This window comes from Leptidea sinapis, chromosome 16 (genome assembly GCF_905404315.1).
Source record: "Leptidea sinapis chromosome 16, ilLepSina1.1, whole genome shotgun sequence".
In the NCBI taxonomy this organism is placed as follows: Eukaryota; Metazoa; Arthropoda; class Insecta; order Lepidoptera; family Pieridae; genus Leptidea; species Leptidea sinapis.
Window position 1 is genome coordinate 4,078,722 of NC_066280.1, and position 18,499 is coordinate 4,097,220.

General features: G+C 33.8%; 1 protein-coding gene across 2 annotated transcripts in view; it reads left to right on the forward strand.

Annotated features, from left to right (window-relative positions):
- Nucleotides 1-18,499, forward strand: part of LOC126968817 (uncharacterized) — a 175,608-nt gene that overhangs the window by 122,929 nt on the left and 34,180 nt on the right. For both annotated transcript variants that reach the window (XM_050813962.1, XM_050813963.1), the window contains exons 2-3: nucleotides 9,763-9,861; nucleotides 16,371-16,693. In XM_050813962.1, coding sequence (XP_050669919.1) covers nucleotides 9,804-9,861; nucleotides 16,371-16,693 — 381 coding nt within the window. In that variant the 5' untranslated portion in view covers nucleotides 9,763-9,803. The remainder of the gene's footprint in view (nucleotides 1-9,762; nucleotides 9,862-16,370; nucleotides 16,694-18,499) is intronic.

Genomic DNA, 18,499 nt, shown 5'->3' on the forward strand with positions numbered 1-18,499 from the left:
CCTTCCTTAAAGGCCGGCAATGCTCCTGTGATTCCTCTGGTATTGCAAGAGTTTTTCCTCCTATTCCATAAAAAAATCATTAATATTTGTATTTCTTTTACAATCAATCAAATTCTTTATTTGCGTATATACATGTTACAATCTTACATCTCTACCAATAAAATTGGCATAAACTTATACCTGAGTATAAACCAAGAACATGTAAAATGTTTACAAATAGACATTTCGCTTATGATTGGTTTATTCGGAGGTATAACGTTTCCCGCGCTTATTTGCCAGGCTGATTGATGTTTGGAAAACTTTAGAAGTATCATTATATTGACAGTGTTGTCAGTGATATAGTCGACATTTTGCATATTCTTGATTTGTTCTCAGGTATAAATTTATACCAAGTTTATTTGTAAGGCCGTTACAGTTTCACATGTTTCGCCAGGCATGCAAATTAATTGAATTCAATAAATGGTAAAAGTAATTAAACACATAACAAATTGGAGTACACCAGACAAGCTGTTTCTGTATCAGTTAACTATCATATATTTTAAACATATGTGCTACAGAACTGAGTCTCAAAGATTTGGCTAAGCCAATCGTTTAATGTGACGCCCTATTGTAATGTAGCAGGTTCTATATGTTTATGCTCCTCTCCGTCTACAATACATCCATCTTTATTTTCGACATTAGGTGCAGTAAGCTTAATAATAAAATTCAAATACCAATAATGTTTAGTGTCCTAAGCCGTTAGATCCTGTCATTTAAAGCAGTATACAAAATCAGGTGGAGCGTTATTTACTTCGTCATACGTGAGTTTATTTCCACTTATATTATATGATATTTTGATTATTATCTGAAAATCATACTCTTATTTATTTTATCTACAAGATTAGATTTTTTTTTATGTAATAGGAGGACAAACGAGCGTACGGGTCACCTGATTATTATTATTATTTTTGTCATTAATTACATAAGGCCGGCAACGCTCTTGTGATTCCTCTGGTGTTGCAAGAGAATGTGGGCGGCGGAGATCACTTAACACCAGGTGACCCGTACGCTCGTTTGTCCTCCTATTCCATAAAAACACTTTTATTCGCAGATCGCTTCAACTCAAAAGTAAGAGCATATAATATATTCATATTGGTTATAGATTCATCATTAATATTAGTTAGGAAGATGATCGGTCCAATAAATGATCCATGTGATACCCCCTTATTTTAAATGTGTCACGGGAATTCGACCTCTTTATAAGAAAAGTGTCTTAGTGCCCACAGGACAATCTTTCTTTTAGCAACACACACGTAAAAGATTAAAAACAAAAAACATGCTGTTTTGTATCAATGATAATATATATAAAATTGCTTTGAACTTTTATTCAACAAGCGAGCTAAAACTTCGAAACGACTAGAAAGCTTCTGAAAACAAAAAGCTTCACCTTCCTTAAAGGCCGGCAACGCTCTTGTGATTCCTCTGCTGTTGAAAGAGAATGTGGGCGGTGGTGATCACTTAACACCAGGTGATACGTACGCTCCTTTGTCCTCCTATTCCATAAAAAAAAAAAACACTTTTATTCGCGGATCGCTTCAACTCAGAAGTAAGAGCATATAATATATTCATATTAGTAAAAAATTATATTTGTAGAATGTCAAAATAGTGAATTACCATTTACAACTATTTTTTAAGGATGTAAACGGTTATTAAGTCAATATTTACACCTTCATATTTTCTAATTATAATCTATGCAAAGTGTTGCAGCTGAAGTAAAACTTACTTTAGTGAATAAATTAAAAATGTAAGTAAAGAACAGTAATTTAACTCTTGTTTATAGTAAAAATGAAACCTTAAATAGTAAACAAAAGCCCATTCAACGTACAGTTTGACCGTGGTCTCACCGCCAGCCGTCAGCAGTGGCCTCTCTTAATAAAAATAATTTGCCTTTGATGTCATTAACTAGTTTGGCACAAACTCGGAAGTAAGATTTTCGTTACGAAAAGAAATTTTATTAAAATTTTAACTCGTCATACCCTTTTCTATCAGTGGCTTTGAAGAGTTATGCCGTTCTTTATTTCCTTAATTATATTTTAACGAGCTTCTCAAATTTAATAAACTTGTAGACTTTTTCTTTTTATACGTAGGCTTTATTTTACATTTAAATTAGTGATTTACTGTGTTTCTTTTGATTGAGATTTTTATTATAATACTAGCTAACCCAGCAAACGTTGTAGTTGTATGTATTTTTTAATGCTGACTCATAATCAAACAAATTTAAAAAAAAAATGTCAAAAAAATTAAAAAAAGTTATTTGGCGTAACATTTAGGGGGATGAAAAATAGATGTTGTCCGATTCTCCGACCTACCCAATATGCACTCAAAATTTCATGAGCATCGGTGAAGCCGTTTCGAAGGAGTTTAATTACAAACAACGCGACATTACAATTTTATATATTAGAGATAAAAACTTTAAGTATAAAATTGCCATTTTGGTGAACTGGCTACTAAAAAAAACCTCCTGGGTACGAGATTTTATAGTGAAATTTACGTGGTAAAATATTATCTTCTCATGAAGCAAATACAACATGCCTTTACAGAGTTTGTTGAGCCCAGTTCCCCAAAGTCCTACCGCAAAGGCATAAATTACTTTCCCGTGATATAGCAGTAAAAATTAAGGTGAATACTTTGATTAAATAGATATATTTTTCAGTAGAGTTGAGTTGAAGCATGGGGAACCCCCAAAATTTATTGTTTTTTTTTCTATTTTTGTGTGAAAATCTTAATGCAATTCACAGAATACATCTACTTACCAAGTTTCAACAGTATAGTTCTTATAATTTCGTAATAAAGTGGTATTGACATACGGAAAGACCGACAGACAGACATAACGAACCTATAAGGATTTCGTTTATGGCTATTTGGCTACGAAAACCTAAAAAATTTCGAGTTTAGGTGCTCTCTAAACTACGGCTCTAAGTCTCAAATCTAATCCCGTCTTTCTCCTCGAGGTTTGCAACTGGAATAGATATCTATCAATCAGTTCGTGTTTTGGTTTAGTAATTTAGGCTGAAGGTTTTATCAGTCGAGGCTCAGTTGTTTTCTAAATTAAACTGTGCTTAATTAGCTCTTTCAGGTTTAGTACACTTTAAATAAGAGATAAGAATTTGTGTTAAGCCCGATAATTTCAAGGCGCTGCCACGATCACTGCGCGGGTTTCAATGGTGTTTGTCTTTCATTGTTTATAGCTGTACTTGAACAAACTGCTTACATTTATTAAAATAAATTTTCAACGGTAATTTTGATGTAAGTCTTTATTTATATTTTATACTAGCTGACCCGGCAGACTTCGTACTGCCTCAAGCGAAAAGTAAAAGTCGTAAACTTTTGTCTAAAATAAATTTAAAACAAACAAAAGGAATCCTTTTTTTATTTAAACAAAAAAAAATACTCGGTATGAATGAAACTATATTATTACTTTCGATTTTTCCTGAAATACTGGCTATTTATAAGGTTTCAATTTGATATTGACAGACACACACAGTGTGATCTAATTAGTTATTCATCATTATCATCTAATTAGTTATTATCAAAATCAAAATCGTTGTTTTTATTTAATTTCTAGCATTTTCATATTTATTCACCTTTCAAACCTTCTCTGGACTTCCACAAATAATTCAAGACCAAAATTAGCCAATTCGGTCCAGCCTTTCTCGACTTTTAGCGAGACTAACGAACAGCAATTCATTTTTCTATATTTAGTATACCGCTGAAACTATACTGCTGAAATACCGGAAGTCCTGTACTCTATGGACAGCTAAATCATTAGGCGTTGCACAGAGTCAACGACGCAATATTTTTAGTGTTCCTAAGTGTTATTTAACCTGATTCCTGTGGTCTAGTTCCAACATCACATGTCACAAACTCTTCACAGTGCATTTTTCAGGGAATTTTCTTCCACGCACAACCAAACTATGGAAAAAGCTTCATATACCACATACGCCTAGCTGTCAGATACGCCTTCATTGTGAAATCTTTCCAGGACGATACGACATGGGTAAATGCCAAAGTCCTTAGTGCAAAATAAAACAAATTTAAAAAATATTGAGAATTTTGACAGCCAGTGGTTATTTCTTAGATAAGATAAAGGTAATTAAAATTATGGCTAATAGATGCTTTTATAGTTTAAAAGAATTCTTTAGCCAAAAATAATAGTATTTAAATGTAATTTTTTGAAAGGTTTATTGACAACTTATGTTTATTTTATATTATATTATAGAATTAAAGCTATGTAATGTGTATTAATGACGTATAAATATAAAAATTACAATATTGACAATCAAATATTTGTATGCCGATATATTGGCGAATTGTGCTGTACACCAATTAATTGTTAACAACTATGTTACCACGATTTATACAAATAAATCATTTTATTTCATTTCATAAAGATCGGTAGGGTAACGATTTTGTAAGAACACAATATATTTGAGCAAAAACTAGACTACGAAAATATAAAATTAATGTTGAGAAGTCTATATATTTTTAAGTACCACACCTCAAAAAAATACAAATTATTTTTAGAAGCTCTAACAGAAGAAATGGGTAGATATTTATAAAATATGTGATATCATTATCGAAAAGATAATATGTAACAATTTTTTTTATGAAAATTAGAGACAAGACGACCAGGACGTTCAGCTGATGGTAATTGATACGCCCTGCCCATTACAATGCAGTGCCGCTCAGGATTCTTGAAAAACCCCAAAAATTCTGAATGGCACAACTGCGCTCGTCACCTTGAGACATAAGATGTTAATTCTCACTTGCTACGGCGCCCTTCAGACCGAAACACAGTAATGCTTACACATTACTGCTTCACGGCAGATATAGGCGCCGTTGTGTTACACATAATCTAGCCGGCATCCTGTGCAAAGGTGCCCACTGGTGATTAAGGAAATAATCGAAGAGTATGAATTGTGGATAAGTATTCAATATAAACTAATCCAATTTAAATCCAGCATGAAATCAAATCTGCCATAATATGAACACGATTTTAATTATAGCGAATCATAAAATTTTATGTTTTAAAACGGGAAAATCTAATTTTCATGGCACGTAACGATTTAACCGTGGTAAGGTACGGCGGTAAACACAGAATGCCTTTCAAAGTTCAGATAGCGGAACATTCGTGCGGGAAATATCCTGTTTAAAAGTTAAAAAATTTGTCTCTGTGGTAAATAAAGGTTTTCAACGATTGTTATTTGGAATATATTTGATATGGTTATAATATTATGTTGAATAATATGAAACGGTCTTATGATTCTATAGGATTTAAACAATATGTTATGTTTTTAAAGTGATAACCCTCAATTCTAGGATTAATACACAAATAAAATTTGAAAAACAATTTTATGAACGATGCGGGACTCGAACCCACGACCTCCGGCGTTCCGTGCCGGTGCTCTAACCAACTGAGCTAACCGTTCGAGTAACGCCTCGTTACAAAATCTTGTTTGCTTTGTTCAACTCTCAGGTTGTGGCTTCATCTACAGGAGGCCTACTCCTAAAATCGATATTCGATAAATCGTGGCATTAGTCGTATCGACCTACTCCTTTTTCATCTACAGTTTCATCGTAATCAATGTCGAAACGATGATTGAACGAACGAAACATTATTCGATATTATCGGTCCTAACCCTACTCTTAGTTGAAAATGTCAGAGACTAATATTCAAATTTCACAAATAATCAAACGTCACTTTTACGATAATCTCAACGACACCTCCTAAACTGTCGATGCTATTATCGTTTCAAGTTGTACAGATATATTTGCCATACAATATACATACTTAATAAATATTATTGAAATAATTATATGTGATTTACTATTCAACAGGATTTTTTTACTACTAAGTCATTTAAGTCATTTTGTTGATCGCTTATGCGTAGAAATAATGTAAATGGACGCCTGAGAAATAGGAAGTCGACGAGAAGGGTTGAGTTACTTTTTTTTACATTTTATTATCCGCAAGTTTTGTATTATTTATTCAATTTTAAATGGTCATATTATATTCATTACATATTTTTTTTACATTTACATTATGTGTAAATGATACCAAATTGGTAGTGCAGAGTCTGGCATACGATAAGGAATTCGAACATTTGTTAGAGTAGGATAGTTGCGATATATTCGAAGTATTATCGTATCATTCCGAATGTAACGTTGACAATTTTGCGAGTAGACCTCCAGGATCTACGGTTGCGGTTAAAAAGATCATACAATTAACTGACATACGGCGCGACTAGTTTACTTTAGGTATTCCTTAGAATTATGTCCTATGGTATATTTCTATGGGGTAACGCTGCCGATATTAATACAATATGTGTGCTGCATAAGAGGGCTATTCGCGCTATTTATAATCTAGATCCTAAGGAATCATAGAGAGCAAAATTTAAAGAAATTAATATCTTGACTGTTGCTTCTCAATATATTTTTGATAATGTAATGTATGTACATTCACATAAGTGAATTTGCTAGAAGCTTTCATAATCATAACGTTAACACCACGAACAGACATAAACTTATACCTAATGCCTGCTAGTCGGCTAAGTCGAGTTTATAAGTCTTTTGTGGGGCCATGTATATGCTTTTACAACAAGATCCCAGAAAATGTTCAAAATAATAGTATTACGATATTAAAAAGAATTATTAAAAAACGTTTGTGTGGTAAAGGCTACTATAACATAAATGGCTTTCTTAATGATGCCACAGATTGGGAATGGAGCGACCACACTCAGTCAATTAATTAACAAGTTTAATTATACGATGTTACTTTATAAACATATAATTTATATTTTAAATAAAAATATTTGAATTCAAAATGTAAAATATTACATCTATAAGAGAGATTTTAAGCCAGACGTTTTACATCTTCTTAATATATATAAGTTACGTGACACGTTGTTTGTCCGCGATGGACTCCTAAACTAATGAACGGATTTTAATGGGGATTACTTCATAGAGTGCAGTTTAGTCCAACTTGAGAGATACGATACTTTTTATTTCGATTTGGGACCTATAATTATTTTTATTTCCAATATTTGTTTTGTATGCACATATTTTCTGTGAGAGAATTTATTGACGCACGGTTTGACAGTTCTGCTGTGAAACAATTTCATTAAAACGCATTAAAGGAGCATTTTTTACGAAATAAATCTTAATGTATTGAAATACTAGCTGACCGGGCAAACGTTGTTTTACCATATAAAGAATAATTCACGCGATAGTTTTATAAATAATAAATAGCCTATGTGTTATTCTGGTGTGTAAGCTATATTATTGTAAAGTTTCATCAAAATCCAATCAGTAGTTTTTGCGTTAAAGAAGTTCAAACATAAATCCAGACATACAAACTTTCACATTTATAATATTAATAGGATTATTGGCAAATTCCTATAAAATAGTATTTTTTTTTTATTATCTACAGAACAACGTCTGTCGGGTCAGCTAGTTTACAATGTATTGTTTATGTTAAGATTAAATTTAATAAAATTTGAAAGAATAATTAAATAAGAGTATGGAAAACCTTTTGTGTATATTATATATAATATATAGATGTTTACTCCTAAAACTCCAATATACATAATACTGACATAACACAAATTGCGGAAACTCCTTTTGTTGAAAGATGAAAAACTAAATAATGAAGTAAGAGAGAAGCTTCTTTCTGTCGATGAAGTCGTGAGACAGAAGTATATAAAGCGTTATTTTGCTCCAGAATAATATTTCGTTTTTAATAAAGAGAAGTAACTCCGAAACACAAACGATGTCTCAGAGCGGAATCTAATTTAAATGTAATATTTTCTTCTACCGCGCAATTTAAGTTTCTGAGAGTATTTTGTAAACAAAGTTGTACTTATAGAATTTGTTAATTTGCCTCAGAGCCCAACTAAGTGCTAGACTTCCTGAAATTAGTAGAGCACTTGATTAAATGTTTGGTGCAAATCAAAAGTGATTAACGATAATGTTATATAATATTTAATGAAATATTAATTGCATTTTTAAATTATTTTAGGTAATTTTAATTAATTTTTAGAATCTTATAAATCTTTCGTATAAATGTTAGCGAATAACAAAATTTTACAAGAGAATGAATCAACAAAATAAAGTATTTTTCAGATATGTATCACCCATTGTATGTTAGTAGAATAAATATTTTTAAATAATAAAAAGAATAAATAATTTAATATATTATCATAATATTTAGAGACAAGGTAATTTTTAATAATGCATGTTTGGATTATGCTATTTATCATAATATTGACCATTATTTTGGTAAAAGTGCCAGTGAGAATATTATGGATCAAAAATTATTAGTATTTGTAATTTCTTCTATATTTGTTAATTATATTTGCAATGGCTCAATGATAAGTGGTCAATAATTAATTTAAATGCTATTCCGCTCATTTTTAAATTTATAGTATATATTGTGATTTTATATTACTGTGGGCTTTATTTGAGTATAAAATAAACTCTTTAATTTTTTGCGATAATTTAAAAGTACTGCAACCTGAAAGTGTTGGGAAGCTAGAATGATGTATACTTGGATTTACGGTTGCACCAGTGAAATGCGTTGATAGCACTTTGTACATTCACGCAACTCTGGCCATGGATGGATTTAAAGATAACAAATGAAGCTGGATTTATCAACGTAAAATCCTAAATTACATTTAATTTTAAAGTAATATATTTTTAGTTATACATCAATATTTATGAGTATTTAACACAATTATTAATATTATATATATTCAATCCCTAATATTAATTTTCTTAATATACCATTCACCACATCAATATAATTTATTTTTGAAAAAAAAACCTACGATTATTATTGTGTCACTTGAATAGTTAATTCAAATAGATCATACAAATTCACCCACACGCTGTCGCTTATTACTTGGCTTGTTCAAGTATGCGCAATGGGAAAGTCCCCTTTCATCGTCGACAATTAGAAACGCAACCCACAATACCCTGAATAGTGCGGATAATTCCCTGGGAACACCAAAGACGTTCAAAAGTCACTGAGGTGGGAGTCAATTTACATGAAATACGTGAACAAATAGTTCGAACTAGATATATGTAGAGCAATTTGAATAATCATTACTCGTGCTGACGTCAATAACTTTTACGACGATTATTTTGTAATTTAAATACATAACATAATAATATACCTAAACAATATGTTATGTTTTTAAAGTGATAACCCTCACTTCTAGGATTAACCGGCGTTCCGTGCCGGTGCTCTAACCAACTGAGCTAACCGTTCGAGTACCGCCTAGTTATAAAATTCAGTTTGCTTTGTTCAACTCTCAGGTTGTGGCTTCATCTACAAGATCTACTTTACAGTTGATAACCTGCTAAACCCTATTATTTGAATATTAGGAATTTGACTTGAGATGTCGCTCTTGTTTTCAAATTTTATTTGTATAATAATATGCGATATAATTAGTTGAATTATTATATATTATATTATAATAAATTTTTCCATCTGCCGATTTCATTAACACTAAGTCACTACTTACACTCTGGGGGTCTATCAGACAACGCACATTAACCAACGAAATTGTTCCTGCTTAGTGCCCGGACTTTAGTAACGTCTTATTTAGATTTCTAATACACTGTATATTAGGTTGATATAAAACTTTAAGTATTATTTAGTGTGTATTTCTAATTGGAAGTTAAATTGACATAGCGTTTCTAATCTTATTTTTTTCTTTTCAGATTATGAGCCCCCGAATGGGGCTGAGCCTAGGCAAGGCGCTATGTTGGGAGTCACTCTTTTCGTCCTCTCACATATAGTTGGGTGTCAATTCACAAAAGGTAAATGCAGTCTTAGAGTCAGTTAAATAAAAAAAAAACACAAAATATATCGACTTCAAACATACATGTACTAATACTAGGCTATAGGCAGAGTATAAGATTAAGAAAATTTAGGAAGCGTGTTTAGAGGCGAAATTGACGACGAGTACGTCTACCTCGGATAAACAATCCAGTTAGGCAGATCCAATTCCGCGTAAAAGGTCGTCACTCGTCTAATCAAACTCGGATGGACAGCGTTCGGGAAGCTCCGTAAAATCTTCTCGTCCCAAATACCACAGTGTCTGAATACGAAGGTTTTCAGCCAGTGCGTGTTACCAGTGATGACTTACTTTTGTGTGACTACTTACTGGAAGTGGAAAGAGCCTAAAGAGTACTTATAATGATTATGCACTTTAAGCGACAAGGTTTTTCTACAGAACGCTTGTATCGCAGCTCTGTAACCTATTTATGGGTTTAAAGTCGGTGCCAAGCCAAACGAAATAGCAGGTACCTTTACTCGCCACGCGTGACTTTGAGCGAGATTGCTTCGTCTAGAACCAAAGCCGACAGTACGGCTTACGCCATGGTCGGTAGACTGGCGATCTTGTGATATACCTAACACATACATGGGCGGTGGCTATTGAAAGCAAGGGGGAAGGCCTGGCAGTTAGCCTGGATATAGCGAAGGCCTTCGTGTATGGCACAAGGCACTCCTCGCAAAACTTCCGTCATTTGGGCTTCCCGAGAGCTTATGCAAGTGGACCTGTCGAGTTGTCGTTATTGCTCGAATCCCAAGCCCGTAAACGCTGGAGTGCCCCAAGGCTGTGTGCTATCTCCCACACTGTTTCTTCTGCATATCAATGATGTGTTGGACACCTCCAACATACATTGCTGTGCAGACGATATCACTGGTGATGCCGCGGACACGGGCCATGCAGGTCTCTCTCGGGAAATCGTCGACCAATGCTGAGAGAAACTTGTGTCTTCTATCGAGTCCTCTCTCGAGATGGTAGCGGGATGGAGTAAGTTGAACCTTGTCCAATTTAACCCCTAGAAGACTCAAGTTTGCGCGTTTACCACTAAAAAAAACCCCATTTGCCGTATCACCGCTCTTCGACAACACTTCCCTTAAAGCCTCGCATAGAATCTGAATACTGGGTCTCGAAATCTCGAGCGATTGCCAATTCCGTGGCCATCTGGAGGGCAAAGCCAAGTTGGCTTCGAAGAAGCTGCAACGCAGAGCAGCTCGAATTGTCGGGGACCTAGTGCTCTGTGAAGGGCTGGATCACTTGGCGTTGTGTAGAGACGTCACTTTATTATGTGTCTTCTACCGCATTTATCACGGGGAGTGTTCCGAAGAGCTGTTTTAATTAAATTCACTCTTTATTAAGTTTATTTTTTGTTTACTTTTCAGTTTTTCAAAGTCGGTTTTTCAAACGTAGTTTTTTTTTATAATGTTTGTTCACATACCATTCAGTGACCCGTACGTTGCTCGTTGGTCCTCCTTGTCCACGAAGATACCTCCACTTTAAATTGAATTTTATTTATTATACGTTCTGTATATAAATGCAAAAACCAAAAAAAATTTTGGAGTAACTTCAATTTGAGAGTGAGATCAATCTGAGAGAAAAATAAACATCGGTACATTAACGGTAGACATAAGTAGAGTAGAGTAGAGACATGAGATAACAAATATTCAAAATAAACTCACCAATAAAGTGAAAATTGAACAGGCTTTGTCTAGCAACGTATCAAATTGAAGTATGGTAAAAAATTTTAGGCATAACGGTACAAATTTTATAACATTCGATTGTTCAGCGGACATTTGAGTATTAGAATACACTTTAAAATACATTCTAAAAAAAATCAAGTGATATAGATTAATTGGGCAGCATTGTTCTAAACAAATTATTTTTCAAGCTTTCACGATGTGCTCGGATTGAAGTGTATGGAAAAAATTCTATGAATTTGATAACAATTGTTTATAGTCAGATTAAAGTCAATTCATCTTTAAATACGAATAGCTAAAAAACAAGATAATGTAAACATACTCATTATTCATGAAACCGTAATACAGCATATTGTTTATATTAAAATATGTTTTTATTTAATATCCGTTTTGTTGATGAAATTGATATGTTGTGCAAACATTTCATATTTTTCATTATATTTCCAACAATGTTATCTCATATTTTATGTATCTAATACCAATAGTTGCTCGTATCCTATAAGAATAATATATTAAACCTTCGTTTATCCATCAATCCCACGCATTTTCTCGATAATCAATCTATTTGAGAATTTGCAAAATCATTTGCATACATATATCGTGAAGTTAGTTGATGAATCTGCCTCTAGTATAGATTTTTTTTATGACAATAAGGGATCTTCTCCTTGAGATGTTAAGTCTCATTTGCCCAGTAATTTCACTAGCTACCACCTTCAGACTGAAACACAATAATGAATACACATTACTGCTTCACGGCAGCAAAAGACACCGTTGTGGTACCCATAATCCTGGCGCAAAGAAGCCGCTGGTGTATAGTGTGCTCTTACATTCATCATTTACTTAAATTCAAGATATTGCTTAGCAAGTGACACAGGCAACTTTTGCTACACGGCTAGATATGCAACTCGTTATAAAATATATAGTTCGTTCATACCCAAACTCAAAGCAAAAATAATTTTAAACCGACTTCAAAAAAGGAGGAGGTTCTCAATTCGTCGTTATGTTTTTTTTTATATTTGTTACCTCAAAACATTCGACTGGGTGAACCGAATTTGATGATTCTTTTTATTTAAAAGCTGGTGCTTCCCGTGTGGTCCCATTGTAATTTGGTCCAGATCTGACAATGGCGTCCATGAGAAAACCATAAAAGTCTTAAATTTGCTATACACACGCATAGCAAAGTGGATGATAAATTTATGATTAACTCAATATCGCGCAAACCGATTTCGATGATTCTTTTTTTATTGGAAAGGATATACTTCAAAGATAGTTTGGTGATAGTTTGGTTAGGTTCTGATTACGAAATCCATGACAAAGTAACGGAACTCTTCAATTCTTAGTAGCGGAAGGACACCGATTCCAAAAAGGACAATAATCGTCACTAGAATTAGATTAATTATTTAGATTGTATAAAAACACGCAATTATTTTGTACTTTTTAGTGCATATTATATCTATGGTTTTGAATTAGTGTTTTTGAAGTCGGTTGTTTTTTGTTAAAAAAATTTATAAAACCTTATTTTTTTGCCTGTTTAAAAGAAGTGAATTATAGCAAAACTTTTATTACATCGTTCTCAATTGTTTGTGCATTACAACTGGCCGCGCAGTAGAGGTGAAACTGAATTTTTTTATTCGTTTAGGTCACGAAAATGACTCTTATGAATGTGAAAAATAGTTTTTTCTTATTGAATCTACCGCTACTTGGTAAAGGGTTGAGCTAATGAGAAGAAGTAGCAAGAACTCTTTTCAATGCAACTCTTTTAAATAAAGATTTGCATGTTCATTGTTTTACAAATCATTTCAATTACAATATAATATGTAAAGTGATGCAACAAACATTCTCAAACGTCAAATAGTCAATGCCTTACACGAGTAAGTCAAAAAAGTAAATGTATATTAATCCAAAACAAAAGTTATTGAGTACAGTAGATGCATCATTCACAAACTACGTAAATAAGTAAAGGTATTCTGTGAGCATTTTGTAAGGGATTATATATATTAAGATATATATTTATATAATAACTTTTAAGAATCTGAAGCCGAGCCTCCGGCAACAGGATCATCCTGCCACCACAAGCAGCGCCCGTTCACGAGCATGACGCATGAGCCAGCCATCGCCTCCCTCAACCATATTTTAGGGAAGGGGATGACCCGTCCCATGTCGCCGCCACAAGCAGTGACATTAAAGCGAGCATGACGAAACCTGTAACGAGAACTCAAGCAAACTAAAAAAAATAATCTTAATCTACATATCATGCAATACTCACCAAATACAATTTGACTATTCTGCTTAAAGTTGTAATTAATATTTATATTTTTATATTTAATATAATTATATAATTTAGTAATCAAATCAAAATCACTTTATTCATGCAGGTCAAGGAAATAATAAGAAGAAGTGGTCAGAAACTCATTGTGACAATAACTCACTTACAAATCATTTCAGCTACAATATATGTAAAGTGATGCAACAATAATATTCAGACTACAAATAATAAAAAAATACATGTAAATAAATACGTAAAAACAAGTGTTATTGAGTACAGTCATGGCCGACTATTACTGTATCAACAATAATAGTTGGTAATAAATAAAGGCATTTAGCGACCATTATATTAGCAATTTAAAAAAATATAATATTTACTTTTAAAACCATGAAGCAAAGCTTCCGGCTACAGGATCATCCTGCCACCACAAGTAGCACCCGTTCACGAGCATGAAGCATGGGCCAGCCATCGCCTCCCTCAACCATATTCTAGGGAAGGCAACGACCCGTCCCACGTCGTCAATGTAAATGTAATCATACTATTATAAATATAGTTATAAGATTTGTTTTGTTTGAATAAAATATTTATAAAACGAGTATTAAGCTTAATGTAAAAGGTCGAGCTCTTAAGTATCCATTGTTTGAACAAAATATAGTCTAAGCAAAGAATAGGTAATATTTCGATTAAAGTGAGATTATCCATAGGCAAACCAGCGTAAGTGGAATGATCCTACAAAATAATTAATCTTTAATCATAATTGCATATTGAAATCTTAGAAAATATATTTTATATATTAAATAGGTATATCTTAAATATTTAGACGAGCAATTCTTTTATCTCTATCTCGGTATCTCGGAATTGGCTATAACGATTTGGATAATATTTACCACATAGATTATTGGGGTGTAAACAACGATCTAACTAGCCTTCATCTTAGAGAACACTCACTTTTGACCCAGTTTTTATAGCTTCTTCTTCTTTTAGTACTTTCTTCTATCGGAGGTGGGCGATCATTAAGGCTAACTGGATTTTATTCTCCGCTGCCATAAACAGTGATTTTGTATTCATTGTGAAACACTGGCAGAGGTTCTTAAGCCAGGATGTTCGTCTACGGCCAAGTCTTCGTTTGCCTTTTATCTTTCCTTGTATTATGAGCTGTAGCAGTCCTATTTAAAATTTCGAATTATATGGCCCAGATATTCTAGCCTTCGCCTTTGTACACATTTGAGTAACTCTGTGGACTTTCCCACTCTCTTCAACACGGTGGTATTGTGAACGTGATCTCTCTATGACATTCGCATCATTCGTCTATACCAACATTTCGAATGCTTCCAGCTTGTCGCTCATCGGTTGCATTAAAGTCCAGCCTTCAACCACATACAATAAAACTGAGAAACCACAGCACCGTGTTACAGTTGTTCTATAGCCTAAATCTTTCAATTTTTTAGCGTTGGCAAAAAACGGATTAAATTATTTGTCTCTTAAGTTGATTGCACCAGTCTTTCCAGGAGTATTCCATAAGTACCTTCGAAAAATGCGCGTACATGTTACAACACTATTTTGATAACTCTATCCAGAAGAGTATGAGTTGTGGGATTCACTTCTCAACTGGTGACTCATACGCTCGTTTGTACTCTTCTTCCATTAATAATAGATCCTAACGCAAGAAGCGTTATAAAACCTGATACATTGATTAGTTTCTTCTTAGTTCAATTTTGAATGAGTATAATATATATTATCAAATTTATTTATCTATACTAATATTATAAAGAGGAAGGATTTGATTGTTTGTATGTTTGTTTGCATTGAATTGGCTCCGAAACTACTAAACCGATTTGATAAATTTTTTCACTGTTCGAAAGCTACACTATCCCTGGGTGATAAAGGCTATATTATATTATTTTTTTTAGTAGTAAATCCTTACTAAAACTCCAATTATGTAAACCGAGGTGTAAAACAAATTACCCAAAATATTTTTTACATCGCGTGTGCTGCGAAAAGTATTCATGGCTTTGCAGTACACATAATTATTTACAAAAAGTGTTGCGACAGCGTATTATGTTATGAGTGTTCTTTTATTTTTTCTTTTGTGCTGTGTGTACGCACACGAAGTTGCGGGGTATCGGCTAGTTTTATTATAAAGTAAGGCTGCGCGTTTTCCATATTGTATCAAAACGTAGTTTGCGTGTGAGGGACTTGAGCAATAATATTTGTCATTCTCTTCTTCAAGAAATTACTATTTTAAGGAATAGTTTTATATATTTTTAATACCTTTAAACAGCTGCATATTAAAAAAAATCTTATAACTTTATTAACAATACTATTACATAAAATTAGAACTATCATTACGGGGAAGCGTACCAAGAATACTGACAGAATGTCCCCGTTGGATAGCTAGGCTGATCCATTGACCGAAATAGCTGCCAACGCATGGGCTTACAGTACCCTTATTGAGCCGCGAAGATAATTCTTTCTACATTCTATCCTATATTCGTATTTTATACAACTTTCTAACTCTCAATTCTGATTTTGTAGAAAACACGACATCAGAAGACTCAACGGTTACACCGTACTACGTGTTGAGCACCGGAGCTCAAGCACCGATCATGCTGCGCCTGGGGAACTCCACCATCGATAGCAGCAAGGCATTCAAGGTGCCGCAGCCGACCCAGGACTCCAACGACATTCAGACCCAGATACCACACGTGGTTGGTGTGAAGAACACATACTTCGACCACGACCGTCGGTACGGGCCCACGTTCGAGGATGTTCCCGTAGGCAATATCACGAAAATAACTGTGCAGTTGGGAGAAGACGCACATTTGAATTGCAGGATCAGTCTCCTGCAGGATAAGACAGTGAGTATATATTAAAATTTTGCTGAATGAGCAATGAATTACTTTTTATAACTGCTGATCTACGGAATCAAGACTCCATTGTCCGCCTGTCTGTAGTCTATAGATAGGCAGATTAAATATAAAATTGACAAAAGACTACCTATCGAAAAAGAAACAATTAGTAAAGATAAAATTGATAATTGGTTGCCTTGATAAATAATTTCTATTAGCAAGAGGGCGATACAAAATTAAACTCTGATGACGCTTTTGTGTTTATAATTTTAGCCTTAGTTGACTTGTAAAATCTGGATGCATGATCTTACACTATTCTAGAGAGAGATTATTCTTCTAAGTTCAGAGTGTCGGAAAATCACGACACTATACGCGCGCATTGAAGATTTAATCTTTTGATTTGTACTAAATTGAATGAATCTACCACGATAACATTAATTTTTGAAGTTATAAGAAGTTGTAACTTCAAAACTGAATTTAAATGCAACTCCAAATTTTAAATGTGATTTCAATAATTTAAATATATATTTCAGTCACTAGTGTTATACTAGGGCCGGCAACACATCTCTTGACACCTGTTGTTGCGAAAGTCCAATGGCGGTTGTCTCACCTCTCTCCAACCGCATCCAGCCTCTTGCCCGTTTGCCCTTATAAAAAAAATACTACCTCGTTAATTTTTTATATCTTATCTCTCTTTACAATACCAAATACAGGAATCGCAGGAGCTGTACCGGCCTTTTATGTATTTTTTTTATGAAAGACAAAAAGAAACGAGCGTACGGGCGGCATGAAGGAATCACGCCTAAAAGCGACGTCTCTACGCAACTCCAAGAAAAGACTGTTCGCTTTTATGAAGTGCCTTAAGCCGTTTAATCCTGAAAACACCTAATTTGGATGTTTGTTCCATAGATTGCATTTTTTTTATGAAAATACGGGGTGAAACGAGCAGGACGTTCAGCTGATGGTAATTGATACGCCCTGCCCATTACAATGCAGTGCCGCTCAGGATTCTTGAAAAGCCCAAAAATTCTAAGCGGAACTATAATTGTGCTCTTCACCTTGAGACATCAGATGTTAAGTCTCGTTTGCACAGTAATTTCACTAGCTACGGCGCCCTTCAGACCGAAACACAGTAATGTTTACTCATTACTGCTTCATGGCAGAAATAGCCGACACCCTGTGCAAAGGAGCCTCCCACTGGTAAATATGATTTTCAGATAATTTGTTTGAAGAAGCACTAAACAGGAACACAAGTACATTGTCTGGATGATATTTTTGTTATGGCGGAACTAGACCACACAGCTCATAGAAACATCTTCTGTTACAAAATATATGGTAGAAGATGCTTGCAATAATGCTGTGGGAATGAGAATTATTACAAGTTATTTCAACTAATTAGCAATCTCAGGTTAACAAAGGCTGTAAGCCTTACGTAATTACTGTAATGTATCTGTTATTGTTTTCCTCTCGCAGGCCCCTGTTCTTCAATTTAACATGAAAATGGGAGACCAATTACAGACAAGATTTGGTAAATTTATGCTCGTTTTTGTTTTCCCTTACAAGATTTGAGAGTACAATATGGACCGTCTTGTAACTAACTGAATAATTTCGCTCCGAATTTATTGTGCGAGGGAAACTTGGTACGGTTGAATATTTTAGGGAGTAATTACATCGTAAGTTGTGTTCTCTTTATCTTCATGAAATAAATTCGTTTGTCCAAGTGGAAGTTTTTGAAAATAGAACGGCACCATTTGGATGAAAACCAATCTTTGTACACTGTCACACACATATCACAGTGAGACTCCTTAAAAGGGG